The sequence below is a fragment of the Lathyrus oleraceus genome, chromosome 1, assembly GCF_024323335.1.
Source record: "Lathyrus oleraceus cultivar Zhongwan6 chromosome 1, CAAS_Psat_ZW6_1.0, whole genome shotgun sequence".
Classification (NCBI taxonomy): domain Eukaryota; kingdom Viridiplantae; phylum Streptophyta; class Magnoliopsida; order Fabales; family Fabaceae; genus Lathyrus; species Lathyrus oleraceus.
This window is the reverse complement of record NC_066579.1, coordinates 89,371,211-89,387,875: the sequence shown is the minus strand read 5'-3', so window position 1 is coordinate 89,387,875 and position 16,665 is coordinate 89,371,211. Positions and strand designations below refer to the sequence as shown.

At 32.6% G+C, this 16,665-nt stretch overlaps 1 protein-coding gene across 1 annotated transcript; it reads right to left on the bottom strand.

Moving 5' to 3' along the window:
- Positions 1-241: 241 nt before the first annotated feature.
- Positions 242-1,658, bottom strand: LOC127118086 (zinc finger CCCH domain-containing protein 20). Its single transcript, XM_051048236.1, has one exon. It carries the CDS (start codon positions 1,601-1,603, stop codon positions 473-475), a length of 1,131 nt encoding a protein of 376 aa, XP_050904193.1. The 5' UTR covers positions 1,604-1,658; the 3' UTR covers positions 242-472.
- Between the last annotated feature and the right edge of the window lie 15,007 nt (positions 1,659-16,665).

Below are 16,665 nucleotides of genomic sequence, written 5' to 3'. Positions count from 1 at the left end.
ACACGTGCTGCGTGTGATGTCCTAATTTTCTATCGACATGGTCAAATCGAAATCCACCACCACAAGTTTATTAATTAAAAACATATACTATAGACCATAGATTAAGTACATTATAATTGATGAATAACTTTAATATCACACCTACTAATCGATGTTAATTTAATGGAACTAAGTACAATCCATTAAATCTAACAAAATAGAAATAACTTCACGTACATAATTATATACTAGTACTCCATAATTCAAGATAATAACAATAATAATGATTAGATTACTATACAAAAAAGAGTTCTGAATGACTTAGTGATAATCAGACACTACCCTTAAACCTTTATCACTCATACCTTGCAATAAAAATATTTACAAAGATTCACAAAGGGACAAACAAAAATCAACAAAACAACCCCAAAACGACGTCGCTTTTAACCAACAATTAATCAGAACCAATAACCTCCAAAAATAAACATTCCATTCATTTCAGCAGTTCAGAAACCCACCCAACATCCGGAGCGCCACCTGATTGACCCAAACCCGGATCCGAATCCGGATTCTCCATTGAATTTTCTTTGCTTAATTTCTCAAACATTTTAGCCCTTATGTCTCTTCCAGATTCAACTCTTTCCATTATTGGCTCTTCCTCACAACTCTGTTCCCAAATATCAAAATACCCAACACCAATCCGACCCGGACCCGATCCGGGTTTTTGTGTAGGAGTATTAGGCAGACTACAAAACCCGGGTCGAAGGACGGAACCTCTTGGTGACCCGAAACCTGACCCAAATGTAAGGTTTCTATTAACTGGCATAGATTTTAACTTCCCGAGCTGTAAATTTCTTAAGGAAGCAACCATCTCGTTAACTGAACTTGAACCTAAAGATTTACTCATCGGAGATATGGGCGGTGACTCTAACTCCGGTGGAGAAATTGAAACCGGAGAAGACATAAACGGCAAAGCTGTTTGTCTTAGTGGAGAACCGTCATAAGAATCCGGTGAGTTAAGGCTTCGCGGAGTACTCTGTTGAACATTGAGACGGATCTGCTCCGGTGTGTGAGCAAAAAAACAAACACGCCGGCGGCAACTAGTTCCGTCTTTGCATGGCTGAGTACGGTAACGCGCAGGATGAAGCCAACACTCAAAAACACCATGCGCGTACTCACACGCGTCACCTTTCTTACAGTTTCCTTTGCGAAAATCAGGACATGCTGTACCGGAATAATGAAATTTCCTTGGATCACGACGGCGTGCTTTCTCTCCGGGATGAGCGTACGGACACTCTGTCCAGTCATGCGATCTTCCGCGAGCACATCTCCTTATCTTGAACTCGTACATGCGAAAATGATCGCATGAGTACGCATCCACCGGAGACTCCGAGTCACGGCCGTGAACATCTGAGTCGGAATCGCCATCTAACTCGTTAGACGGAAGATAACGCTGAAGCGCCGTAAGTGCTTCACGGAGATAGTACGGAGAGTAATCTCCGACGCCAGCATTGCAATCGTCAGGGAAATAAGAGGAATAAATCTCAGCCGTTGGTTCGTCATGGGTGGGCCATGGAGGCACATGAACCGTTGGATTCGCTCGATGATGTTCTCCTACCATCATTTTGTTTTTGTTAGTGTTTTTGGTTTTATCTGAATGTTTACAGAAACTCCGGCATGGTTAGCTTGCTTTATAAACAGCCTTTTAACCGTGGTTGAGTTAAAATTTAACCGTGGTTAGGTTAAAAAATTCATTGAACTTTCAATTTTTCTACTGCGGTTAAAGTAGTGGGTGTTTCTTCCGTCACCGTACACGTTCGAAGCTTTAATATGACAGTAAGGTTAATCGTCTGCCACGTATGATTATTGTGGATTATTATTACACGTGGCGCGTATTTATTGATGGTTATATAGAATAATGAACGCTCTGTATTCTGTTGGGACTTTTTTTGTTTCTTTTGACTCTCAAAGCGGTGGAGCGTGAGATACGCTACATTAATCAAAGAAGATATATCTAGATTTTATAATTATCCGAAACAAAAATTATATTAAAAAGAAAAAAAAAAAGGTTAAAGATAAATTAAAATTGATAAATACTATGCTAAATAGTACAATTGCACGTAGTTTTATTGACTCTTCAAAATTAAATAAGATAAAGGGAGGACATAAAAGGAAACCAGATTGGGAAAAATTAGGAAGCCCACGGTGTCGAGTGAATCAAGAGTTTTAATTTTATTAATCTTTCTGACATGAATTTCAATTTTGTTAATTATTAACTAATGAAATAATAATGACATGAAACCAATGGGTAAATAATGGTTTAATCCATAACAAGTGTTCTAACAAAATGTCAATAAAATAAGAATAGTATTATAAAATAAAGTAAAATAGGCACACACAAAATTAAAGAGAGAAATTAGATTCTTTGTTTATATTTTTTTTTACTAGTGTGTCTTTACACTAATAATAATATGAACACACTAATTTATATATCAAATATTTACGTATAACCGTATTTACAATTTACCAAATTGTTATATTTTGTTTTTATAAATAAAATAATATTTATAAAAAATTACTTTTATTTTAAAATTATTGTTATAACATAAATATAAAATTTATGATTAACTAATTTTATTATTAATTATAAAATTAAAAATTATTAATTATGTATTTTAGTTATAATTTGTTATCAAATTTATTATTTTATTAATCAATAAATTCAATAATGTTAACTAAATTTTAATATTAAAATATAAAATATAATAAAGTGTAAAAATTAATTATTATATTTCATATTTTAATATTAAAAATTAGTTAATACTATAAAATTTATTGATTAATGAATTAATAAATTTGATTAATAAATTATAAAAAAATATATGATTAATGATTTATATTTTTATGATTATCGCAATAATAACATTGATTAATTCCCAAATTTTATATTTATGTTATAAAAGTAATATTAAAAATAAAAATACTTTTTTATAATTATTATTTTTTAGTTATAAAAAGTAAAAATATTATTCTTTATATAAATACGATACAAGTATTGGGTATACATTAGGAATAACATTACTCTTATTCATAAGATATGAATATAATAAAATATCAATACATATTAGTATAAATAATACATTAAACTTTTACTCTTTAAAATAATTAATTGTGTTTAATTATATTTATTTCAATAATAAAATAAATATTTTTTATTAAAGCACTCTTATTAATAATAATGGATAGTAGAATAGTTACATAAATTAAAATATATAAATGAGAATAATTAATAAAAATGAATGATAAATATCATTTAAGACAAATCAAAATGAAAAAAATGATACGTAAGGTGGAGAGAGTATATATTTAGTAGATATAGTTATTGGTGACAAAAAAATGAGATATTAAACATCTATCTCATAACACTCCTCTTACACTATATGTCTTCTTAAAATCTCACTAGAAAAAACATATTAAAAACTACCGATTTTTAAAATTTAAGCTACATTTATTTTTCCTACACAATTGAAAGATCATTTCTATCACATATCAATCTTTTGTACTAATGAGTTAAAAAATCTATTTGAGAATGAATTTGTGAAAAAGTTTGGAAGATTATCACACAAACAAATTTGTTATATATTTATATCATCGCTCTTTTAAAAAATTATAAGTGAAAAAAAATTTTGAAAAAATATATTTTGTTTTGACTTCTTTAATATAATTATCTTTTAATTGAGCAATGTATGCATTATTATCGTCATATATGATTATTGTATTTATTTCCGCGTATGATAAACAACAAGCTTGTTGAATTAAAGACCTCAGTCAAACACATTCTTGACTTGTGTTATGTAGTGCTAAAAATTCAGCTTGATTTGACAAAGTTACTGCTATGATTTGTATCAGAGATCTTAACGAAATAAAGTTACTATCATAAGTAAACAAGTAACATATTTATGATCTAACATTATAAGGATCTGACGTGTAACATACATCTCCATAACTTGTTCATTCTAATTTAGTACTTTGGAAGAAAATAAACTCATGTTCATTATACCTCTAAGAGAACGAAGTATATACTTGCATTGTCTTCGTGTAGGGGAGGAATTATATCTCGCTAATAGATTGACAAAAAATGATACATTGCATGTTTATATTATAAGACACTTTAATGCTCCAATTGCAATGAGATATGGTATTTATGACCAAATAGTTATTCATCCTCTTATCGATGTATGATAGGATCTTTCTCCACGTTCAATAAATTAACAACCATATGATAGACAATATATAAGATTTTCCCATATAGAATTTTTTTAACACTTTTTTTATATAAGTTTTTTGATGTAAAAATATTCTATTGTTCAAATGTTCAATTTGTAAACTTAAACATAGTTTTATCTTTCCTATGTTTGTCATCTAAAATTCTTTATTTAAGAAATTTATAGATTTTAGAAGCTTTTTCAGGAATTCGAATAATATTTATTTCATCAATATAAACAAAAATCATTGCAAATTAATACTTCATCTCCATTTTTTAATAAATTTTTTGTATATCCCTTCCTTGGGAAATATTTACTTAGATGATTGTGTCACACATGCTTAGATTATTTTAGCCCATAGAAATAGAGTTGTTCAATTTGATGGAGTAGTCTTCTCGAGATTCAAAATTATGTGCATCTAGTAAATTAAATCATTCAAGGAGTTCAATGTAAATGTCACTATCAGTTAGTCATACAAATAAGCTGTTACATCATCTATCATATGAAAATTAAATCTTTCATGTTTTACAAGTAAAGTCGTCAAAATGGGCTAGCCCATATTGGCCGGTCCGTCAAACCCGAAAAATCATAGGACTTGGGTATTAGAGCTATTATTTTTTAGTGTTTTTTAGCCCGACCCTAAATAGTCCGCTACCCATTAGAGTTATCCCTTATAGGCCCTGGGTATCCCGTTAGGCCCACATAATTACAAATTAAAAAAAATTATAATAATACTTATGTTATCTCACTAAAAAACAATACATTGATGTTTCTCACCTCATTAAATTTTATTTTTATTCTATTCAATCTTTCTTTTTTAAATATTATACATTAATATAATTAAATTAATATTCAATTATTTTGTGTTTAATTCATAATTTTCTCATATTCCATTAGTTTCTATTATTTTAAATATTTGATTATTATTATATACAATTTAGATATGTATTGTATTTAAAAATATATTATAGTATTTATAAAAAATAATATAGTACTTAAATGTATTATGCTTAAAATAATATAACTTTTATTGTATTTATAATAAATATTATGGAGTTTTTATTTGAATTTTTATATAAAAAATAACTAAAAAAAGTTCATTTAGGGTTGGGTAGTTCGAAGCCCGTGCAGGGCCGAACTCGGATAGTAATTTTTAAGTCTGTATTACAATAAAGTTTTTTTGGCCCAACTCTAAAAAGCCTGAGGCCCATCAGGACCAACCCATTTAAGACTGAGTAGCCTGTTTTGATAACTCTAGTTACAAGGCTAGTTAAATATCTAAAAGCACTTTCATCCACTATGGGTCAATGTGTCTCATCAAAATCAATCACAGGTCTTTGTGGAAACCTTTTACCAGCAAGTCAAATATTGTATCTTCCAATTTAATCATTTTCATTTTGATTTTGCATAAAAACCCATTTGTATCAAACTGGTTTCACGCCTTGAGGTGTTCGGACTATAAGTCAATTGTTTCATGTAAAGTGAGTTTAATTCTACTTTAATTGCATAATTCCATTTTGATTCATGCTCATTTTGTCTACAATCTTTAATAGAAGTTGATTCATGATCCTTGTTGTCATTTATCACTTTTAGAGCTATATTCTGTGCAAAAATATCATTAATGTTGACTTTATATCGGTTACATTGTATTCCATTATGAACATATTTATCAAGATCTCTTTATTTTCATGAATTTGAGGTGGTCGACCAGTCTCTTGTGGCGCTAAAATATTTATTATGTTTGAAAACTCTTTTAGATTTTCTATATCCTCGCTCGGGCCAACTTCATTTTTAACTCCCTTTCTTATACACGGATTTTCATCTTTGGAACTGATTGGTATGCCACGTTTATTCTCATTTGAGACATGTTAGATTGTCCAACAGGGTCAACTTTTTCTATTGGAGCATTAAATTCTAGTATATATGACTTATTCACACTTCTTAAATTGTGAATGCATTTGGTAGTTATTATGGGATGGTCGGATGGTCAAATACTTATGGACCAGAGAGCATAATAATTCACTGCATTGCATGCGGAGTAGGTGTACTATCCTAGTAAATAATGCACATGCTTTAAATCCAAGATCAATCAGATGGATGTTTGTATTTCACGCTGATAGATCAGAAAGTTGTTATAATTGCCCAATTATATAGCAAAGGAAATCGCGTCTTTTCTCAGATAATTCGAATTCAAATCTCATTCACTTCATCTTATTGTCATACTAATTTGGGTGATGGAGTCCTAGCCTTGCATTCCAACCCCTCTTCCACCATACTAGAAGATCAAATCCACTATTTCGATTCACATCCATCAATCACCGATCAATTATGGTTCCCATGCACAACAATATTCAATTTTATAAGCATTACAAATGAGTTATATTTTGAACTTTTATTAACATTGTTCGCATAACAAAATGAGACAATGATAATTCATTTCAACTTATCTCTTTTTTATCTTATTCTCACCTCTTAATGTCAAAAACTTTGACTCATAAAAATGAAAACCAACAAACTGGGCAATGAATAAATCTCATGTTGTTGGTTCATGATACTTTATGATAGATAGAGATTCATATCAATAATCTCAACCTCCTTTGAGGATCAGTCTTAGTGTGGTGTGGTAGAGAAATCATAATATACACCACATATCTGAAAATTTTAAGATATGAAATATTATATTGACAAAAGTGTAATTGTAAATAAGAAGAGTTGTGATAAATTATGGGTCTAATGTGAATCAATGTTACATCATGCAAAATTACATTTTCTCAAGTAGAATTTGAAATTTTCCATTTCATGATAAACGGTCTTGCAATTAATTTTATACACTTAATAAACATATAATACTCACTAATAAATTCTTGGGATGAAAACTCTTGGAATTCCATTTCATGATTCATCAAGACCATTTTATGTATGAGTATGTGGTTCTAGACGTTCAATGGAAATTCCAATAGACATATAATACACACTAATAAATTCTTGGGATGAAAACTCTATCGCATTATCAAGACGTGTTTTCTTGACAGGATAATCAGGAAAATAAGCTCTTATTTGAATTAGTTAAGCTAGCAATCTCACAAACGTGTGATTGCAAGTTGACAACAAACAAACATGTGATCATTAAATTGATGGATAAATTAAAATCATGAAATACCAAATCATTCACATGATGGATCTATTGGTCCATAAATATCACCATGTACACACTCTAAAAATTGAGATATTCATTTTCAATTTTGGTTAGTAATGATCAAATTATCAACCTTCCTTGAAAATAAGAACTACATGAGAACTTATTAGATTGAATAATCTCATAACTCTCAATTGATGGCCATATGATTTTTCAATTATTTTTCTCATCATTATGTAATCGAGATGGCCCCAATCGACCATGTCAAATTACAAATTAATTCTTTTTGTAAACTCCTGATTCACAATGATACATGCTTCATTTATACTAACATAAGTATAGTACAAGCCATAGGAAAAAGCTAGTAGCTTTTCTATTACACATGTTTTGTCCAAATTATGTTTTGTGATATAAATATTTTCAATATCTCCATCATATTTTATTTCAATATGATATCCATTTATACAAATATCCTTCGAACTTAATAGTTTTATATGACATTTAAAGAAATATAATGCATTCTCAATGTGTATGTTTGTTCCTCCGCCTAAAAACACATTGCCTCTTTCTGGATCTTCAATTATTTTTTAAGTGTTGGATATAGATTTGACATCCGTTTTTTTACACTAAATAAGAGACAAATGTCAAAGTTATATCCAACACTTAAAAAAATTGAACTGTCTATTATTTCTACACAAAAATATGTTAGCTCGTTGTTTAAGTTAGCATGTTGAATTGGGTCAGTCTGTTGGCCCAATTGTTTAGTATATTCGTTGAAAACTAGGGTTTAGTTTTCTTATAAATAACATACTAGTTCTCTCTTCTCTATCAATCCCTGATAATCCTATTCAGGTGTAGAAAATGGTGTGGTTGAGATTCAATTGTAAACATTGTAACCTAATGTGTAATTGAATCAATAATCCAATTTTTACCAGTTTGAATTGTTCTTTCTCTTCTCTTCTTTCTTTTCCTTTTTGTTGTGGTTTTCTTATTGATTAAGAAACAGATTATACTATGTTTTCTTGACATCGATTTCACAACAAATTAGTGCAATGAGCATGGTGGATAAGATGATTAAAATAAAGTATGAGATTGAGAAATTCACTGGTGTAAATGATTTTGGTTTGTGGCGCTTGAAGATGCAAGCGCTACTGGTTCAATAGGGTTTGTTAGAAACATTGAAAGGATCTGAGAGGATGGATGTTTCCCTGAAAGAGAAGGAGAAAATAACGATGATCGAGAAAGCCCGTAATGGCATCATATTGAGTCTTGGTGATAAGGTTCTCCGACAGGTCTCGAAGTAGAAGACGGCATCAGGTGTATGGGGCAAACTCAAGGGTTTGTATATGACCAAATCTTTAGTCAATCACCTCTATCTGAAGAAAGCTTTGTATTCATTCAAGATGAGTGATGACAAATTCTTGACTGGGTAGTTGGATATGTTCAACAAGTTGATTCTTAATATTGAGAATACCGAGGTCAAGATTGATGATGAAGATCAAGCATTGTTGTTGTTGTTGTGTACTTTACCTAAATCTCATGCTCATTTCAAATAAAATCTCTTGTATAGGAGAGATTCATTGACCTTTTAAGAAGTTCAATCAACCTTGTACTATAAGGATTTGAACGAATGAAAGGAGCATAAGCCATCTTCTGTTGGTGAAGATTTGTCCGTTAAGGGGAAATTCTTGGTAGGTTTGAGAAGAAGGGTAATGTTCTACAGAATTCTTATGGTGAAAATGCTCCTACTATTAGGTATTATCATTATAAGAAGAAGAGTCATACTAGAAAGATGTTCCCTGAACATTTGAATAATCATGATGGAAAGGATAATGGTAATGCAACCATTGTGCAAGATGGTTATGAATCATTTGATGTCTTGGTGGTTTCAAGCAGCGACTCTAGCAAGGAGTGGATTATGGATTCAGGTTGTATTTGGAACATGACTCCAAACAAAGATGTGTTTGAGGAATTACGCGACCAAGATGATGGATTAGTCATGTTGGGAAACAACAAAGCCTGCAAAATTACAGGTATTTGATCTATGAGATTCAAACTCCATGATGAGTTAATAAGGTTATTGACTGATGTCAGGTATGTACCAAAACTTAAGAGGAATTTGATTTGTCTTTGTGAATTCAAAAAGAAAGGATATGTTTTCAAAGGAGAGAAAAGTATCCTAAGGGTAATGAAGGGGTAGAAGGAAGTCTTGAGATGCGTGAAGAAACAAGGCTTGTATACCCTTAAGGCTGAGATTGTAAGTAGTTCAGCAGATGCGGCATCCATAAAACCTGTTTTGAAAACTGAGTTATGGCACAAACGACTTAGCCATGTCAGCAAAAGAGGCATGGTCGAATTGTCAAAACAAAATCTGGTATGTGGCGACAAGGTCGAAAAACTGAAGTTTTGTGAACCTTGTGTATTTGGTAAATCCTATAGGGTGAAGTTTAACAAAGGTAAACAAAGAACACATCGATCCCTTGATTATATCCATGCTAATCTTTGGGGGCCTGCAAGGAATCCCTCACACCCAGATGCAAGATATTTTCTATCTATAGTTGATGATTACTCACAAAAGTTGTGGGTGTTAGAACAAGATTTGGTTCTGCATCAATACCTTGAGTTTTGATGATAACAATGTTGTATTTGTATGAGAAATTTTTTGGTACCCTAATGGTTTGTTATTATGTAGCTTTAACAACCAATACTAATTCTGAGTTTATGACGTGCAACATCATCAATTTCTGAATATTGTGTTCCAAATTCCGCTTCTGCGCTAATCATGAGAAGTTTTGAAAGATGTTCAAGTTGCTGCTGCAATTATCTTTCTGTTTCTATGCTGATTCACTCCTGAGAAGTTTCTGAAGAGACTTTATGTTTCTGCTGCAATGCTCTCTCCATTTATGCTTTTGGATGTGACTTTAATCATCAAGCTTCTGAAGAATGGCAGGCTTCTGAAGTTTTGTTACTTAGTTGAAGATTCTGAAGATCTCAAGCCAGGCGTTGAGGTTATCAAGGTTCTGACTGAAAAGTCAGAAGATTCTGAAGATCTCAATCCAGACTGCTGACGTTGTCAAGGTTTTGACTAAAGACTCTGAAGTTTCTAAATCCAGCTATATGTTTCTTCATAAGGTATACAATCTGATATATAGAGAGGTCCTCATAAGATATGCCATAGGAGGTGATATGATTTTGCTTGGTGTCAATAGGAGTGGCAGACGGTTTGCAAGACGCCATGCTAGCACGTTCGATGAACTCTAAGGCATAAGTGCTTTGATTGAGGAAGATGCCACTAGGATGACGAGATACAACAATACCCAAAAAATTAACTCAGGGGACCCAAACCTTCATCACAAACTCAAATGCTAAGAGTGACATAACTAATTTGAGAAAGAAATGAGTAGAGGTGATAAAGACGATGTTGTCTACATATAGAAGAATGTAGGCCATGTTATAACTTTGTTGATATATAAAGATGCAGTGGTTTAATGTGATATGATGGAAACCAATGATGGCGACATAATCAATAAATCATTGGTACCATGCTCTTGGCACTTGCTTGAGACCATAAAGTGACTTCTTCAGACGATAAACATAATCTGGATGATGAGGGTCATGGAAACCCAATGGCTGATGCATGTAAACAGTCTCTTGGATATCATCATGTAAAAAATGCATTTTGTACATCAAGTTGATGAATGGGCCTGGATTTTGATAAAGAAATGGTGAACATTGTTCGAATGATAAATGGTTTCACCACGGGGCTGAAAGTTTCATCGTAATCCACACATGCGACTTGTGACCTGCTATCACCTACAAGATGAGCCTTCCAACGCTCAAAGGAGCCATATGAACTTTTCTTATGCCTAAAATTCAACATAGATCAAATAAGATTAGCATCACAAGGACAAAGAACTAAATCCCATGTCTTATTTTTAATAAGACCATCAAGTTTAGATTGTATTGCATATTTCCATTTTGGGCCAAATAAGGCTAGCTTGGGGTTTTTATGTATGATAGAGATGGTTTGGTCAGATTTACAAACTGATAGGGTAAATATCTTATGGGGTTTAATAATGCCTTTCATGCTACAAGTGGTGATGGTTCATGTAGATATAGGTGGATATGGTTAGGTTGGTGGTGGTGAGGGAGAGGAAATTGTAGTGGGTGAGTTGATCGGGGAGTTATGACATAGTGATTGTTGGTTTCCGTGTGAGGGTGGCAAGTCATTTCTGGTTACTGGTGTTGGATGGGTATGTGCAATAGGTGGTGATATTTGATTTTGCCACTGATGTACCATGTAAGGATTAGGTCATCATTTAGAAAGTTATAAGAGTGAGAGAAAGGATAGTGTATCTCGGTGAAGGGAAATTGGGTTTCATAAAAGATATCATGCCTCGAAATTATTAATTTTCTATTTGACAAATCATAACACTTGTAGCCTATATGATTAAGCAGATAACCCAATAAGACGCACATAGTAGAGCAAGGTTGTAACTTATGAATGTTAGAGGATGGGAATAAAGGATAACATAGAAAACCTAAAACTCGTAGATGTGTGTAGGTGGGATTACATTGATATAAGAATAATTAGTGACTGATTTTGAAGTGTTTTATAGGGAAGAATGTTGAAAAGACAAGTTTCCATGAGAAGGGCATGATGCCAAAATGACGTGGGAATGGAAGAATGAGCTAGCATAATGTGTATGCTATTATTAACGGTTCTTATTTTATGTTGCTCTCTTCCACTTTGTGAGGATGTGGGGACAAGAGAAATGAAAAATAAGGTAATGATCAGTAATATATTTCTAAAATAGCGCATTATTATATTCACCGCCATTATTACATTGAAAAGATTTTATAGTTTGAAAAAATTGTATGTGAATAAGTTTTGTGAGTGACTTGAACATTTCAAATACTTGAGATTTTCTGCTAAGAGGAAAGGTCCACAAGAATTTTGTAAAATCATCCAAAAACAGTACATAATATTTATAACCACCAGAACTTAAAATTGGAGACGTCCATAAATCGCTATGTAAAATATAAAATGGTATCAAAGTTGTAGTTTAAGAATTAGAAAACGACGATTTAACCTATTTGCCTAAAACACAGGTCACAAATAACAAAATAATTAAAATGTTCATAATATATGAACTTATTTTTACAAATGGAATTTAAAACAGGAACGCCAGGGTGATCAAAATGATTGTGCCAGAGACTAGACATAAGACCGGTAAAATTGGAGGGAGTGGTGCATATAGATCGCTACGACAGTTACATCCCGTGAGAGTGATCCCCATCTGAATATCAGATATAGTAAAACCAAAGGGTCAAAGGAAATAAATACATTATTGTCAGTGGTGAGCTGTCTCATATAAATTAAATTTTAAATAATTTTTGGGGCATGCGGGACATGGTTTAAGTGAAGGGGTTGGTCATAGGTGGTTATTTGTGTGTCTAGGGCCGTGAATTAGAATTTCGTGGCCACTTCCAACAATAAATTTATGATTTGAATGAATTAAAGGAGAATAAGACAAAATATTACCTCGTGATGTTGTCGTGTGAGATATTGCGCTAGTATCCATGTACCACTGATTGTCAGGAGTGTGAAGAGACATGGTTTGCAGAGCGACCTCAATGTCTATCGGTGTGTGAGATGATGTAGTAGCTACATATGCCTGAGGATATTGTCCTATAATTACTGGATGTTTAGGAGGACCGATTGGGCGTGCCCTCTGAGAGGTGGGATACAGGCACAAAGGCATAACCCATGATGGCGGAGTCTAACCCCATGGTTTCCCAGATGAGTATTGTTGCTGCAAAAGAGGAAATGGCCATGGTGGAAAGACGTTGGGAGCTCCAAGCCAAGGACCATGACAATTACCACTCTTCCCGCCTTGACCCAAATTTCCACAAGATCGAGCACAGTTGCATCAAAATGGTGTGCATGGCAGAATGAGAGTGGGTGCTAGTCATTTAGCCATGCCAGCTTCTTCCAAAGTGAGCATGGAGCGGGCTTGATAGAAGGGAGGAAGATGATTAATTTGGAAAATCAAGGTAGCAACACTATAATAAGCTTCTTGAACACCTGATATCAGTTGAATAACCAGATGGTGGTTGTTGGAATGAGAGCAAATATTTCTCAACTGGTCATATATCATCTTAAGATGCTGACAGTAAGTAGACACATTGGGAAAATCCTTCATGTGAGTGTTAGAGAACTCTTGCTCGAGAGTGAGAGCGCAAGGATTTTGATTATCCTGAAAAATGTCAGCCAAATGATTCCAAACTTCCATAGCAGTGGAGTCTAGTTCAAAGATGGTGGTCTATAGGCCAGTGGAAATTGTGGAATATATTAATTGAAGAACGATAGAGTCAAGGGTAGTTCACTACTCATACTCGGAAGTAGAGGTATCTATCAGTGGTTTCTTATCCGGATAGGGAACAATATGATGTAGAACCCGATTAGAGAGGGCATGAATGCAGAAGAACTTGGACCATGTGCAGGGTCGGTCCTTACTATTTAGATGCTCATGGCCAATAATAAAAATGGACCCCTAATAAAAATTTAAATAATTAACTTTGAATTATGCTACTTTAAATTTAGAAATATTATATATATATATATATATATATATATATATATATATATATATATATATATATATATATATATATATATATATATATATATATATATATGTATGTATGTATGTATGTATGTCAGTTCCATAAGTAACAACTAAACACCAATAGTTAAGTGGTAAAATGACTTTCATGTATTCCATTGTTTAGGGGTTCAATTTTGATATGCCTTATTTTTTTGTTATTTTAACTTTTGATAGTTTTTGAAAAAAACTATTAATGTTTTACATATGCCTAACCCAAGTTTCGAACACATGACCTAGTGGAAAAACCAACCCATGCTACTGCTGGGACAACATTGCAAGAGGAAATTTATTTACAACAAATAATATATATATATATATATATATATATATATATATATATATATATATATATATATATATATATATATATATATATATATATATATATATATATATATACTAAAGTCCACAACACAAATTTTTTAGATCCAATTTTTTAGGCCCTGGGTTATGGAAATGGTTGCCTTGGTCCAAGGCCGGCTCTGACCATGTGCTATATTGATATTTATCCATCTCAAGAACAATAGGAATATGGTTCTTGATGTTTGAAACAACGAGAGTGGGATGAAACTCCATCTTTGATATTGCCGATGAGGGAGAAAAGGTTGTCTACTTGCGGATATCAAAAATTCCAAGAGAGGTGGTTCTATTGTTGGTGTTGTTATCAATGTGATTGGACTCAAACATCACGTATGGAAGAGAGAGACACAAACTGAGGATACATGATCGGCGGAGCGCTGTTGGTATGATATATATATATATATAGAGAGAGAGAGAGAGAGAGAGAGAGAGATCATAGTGGTTGTTGAGGCACGAGAGAGGAATCATGTGGATGCACTACGCCAAATAAGGGAAAAGAGGGCGCTTTTTTTGGCCTATAACAGCGCTTTAAAGCGCCCTCTAATCTGGCGCTGGCATAGGTAAAGACAGCGCTTTGTTTTCCTGGAGAAAGCGCTGTCTAAAGTGGCCACGTTATAGTGCGTTTTCAGAAAAAAGTGCCCTCTGGAGTGGTCCATAAAGGGACACCTTAGAGGGCGCTCTCAGGATAAAGCGCCCTCTAAAGTTGTCAATGTAAAGTGTTTAGAGGGCGCTTTCTGGACAAAGCGCCCTCTAAAGTTGTCAATGTAAAGTGTTTAGAGGGCGCTTTCAGGAAAAAGCGCCCTCTAAAGTTGTCAATGTAAAGTGTTTAGAGGGCGCTTTCAGGAAAAAGCGCCCTCTAAAGTTGTCAATGTAAAGTGTTTAGAGGGCGCTTTCTGGACAAAGCGCCCTCTAAAGTGTTAGTTATTTTAAAAAAATTTGTTTGAAAAACAGTGGATATTTAATTGGTAACCTGTTCGCATGCTGCAAAAGTGTAAAATTCATATTGATTTCATCCTTTAATCCAATGTTATACACCATTAATTCATTGATATATACAACATGAATCCATTTATATACAACATTAATCCTCCATATATACAACATTAATATATGATTCTTTGATCAACAATATACAACAACATATTCATGATTTAGTAAAATTACAACAACAATATACAACATATATACAACAACAGCATACAACAACAACATTCCATACATATATGTACAACAATATACAACCTAGCTATATGACTCTTTGATCAACAATGAATTGACACAATTCATCCTTGATTTCATCCAAATTTGCTCTTGAGTAAGTTTTGTATTCCTCAAAGTACTACAATTAAGAGAATAAAACATATTCATGATTTAGTAACAAATTAGATGAAATATTCGATAATATTAAAATAAACCCTAAGTTATTATTCCATACCATTTTTGGGATGTCTATACGATTCAACGCAATGATGTCTCTCATAAATCTCAATACAAAAAATCCGCAATCGACCGAATTATTTTGCTGAGGACACTACACAGAAAAACAAACAATATATATATAGTTAATTTCTTACAAACACTATTATAAGCAAAAAAACAAACACTATTATAAGCAAAAATAAGATACTTAATATATACCTGAACTCTGATCCAGGTAATGTCCTTCCTATTGCGGTATTTCTTTTTCAATCTAAATTTTATTATTGCCCTAACAAAATAAAAACGTATATTGAGATCAATCTGACAGACATAATTAAATATACAAATACACACGAATATTTAGGGGAATTTCACTTACGCGTCAACTGTCTTCTTCATATTCGGATATTTACTCCAATCACCCGATAAAGAATCGAGATAATACACTATTAGTCTCGAAAGATCCATAGCAACCAACACCCAGTGACCACTGTAAAATAAAACAAAAATTTAGATGAATGAAAATTTTCTACGTAAAAGATATACATAGATTAGAATGAAATTATTAGAAAGAAAATCTAACCCGTTGCCAGAATTAAACGGTAAAAAATAAAAACTGGGTGTAGTATTATCGCCGGCCGCCATGAATATATCGACTAGATCATTCTTTACGGATGTTGGATTATTCGTTATTAACGTTGCATTGATACGGGAAGCAGCAATAAAATTGAAACGGTTACACAATTCAGTTCCCCGCATCAATGTTACATACATATACCTTAAATAGAAACATAATAAACATTAGACTACTCATTGAAATGTGTAAATAAATTGT

What these genes read in the sequence shown, in the direction of transcription:
- LOC127118086 (XM_051048236.1), bottom strand. Translation starts at nt 1,603, where the DNA reads ATGATGGTAGGAGAACATCATCGAGCGAATCCAACGGTTCATGTGCCT.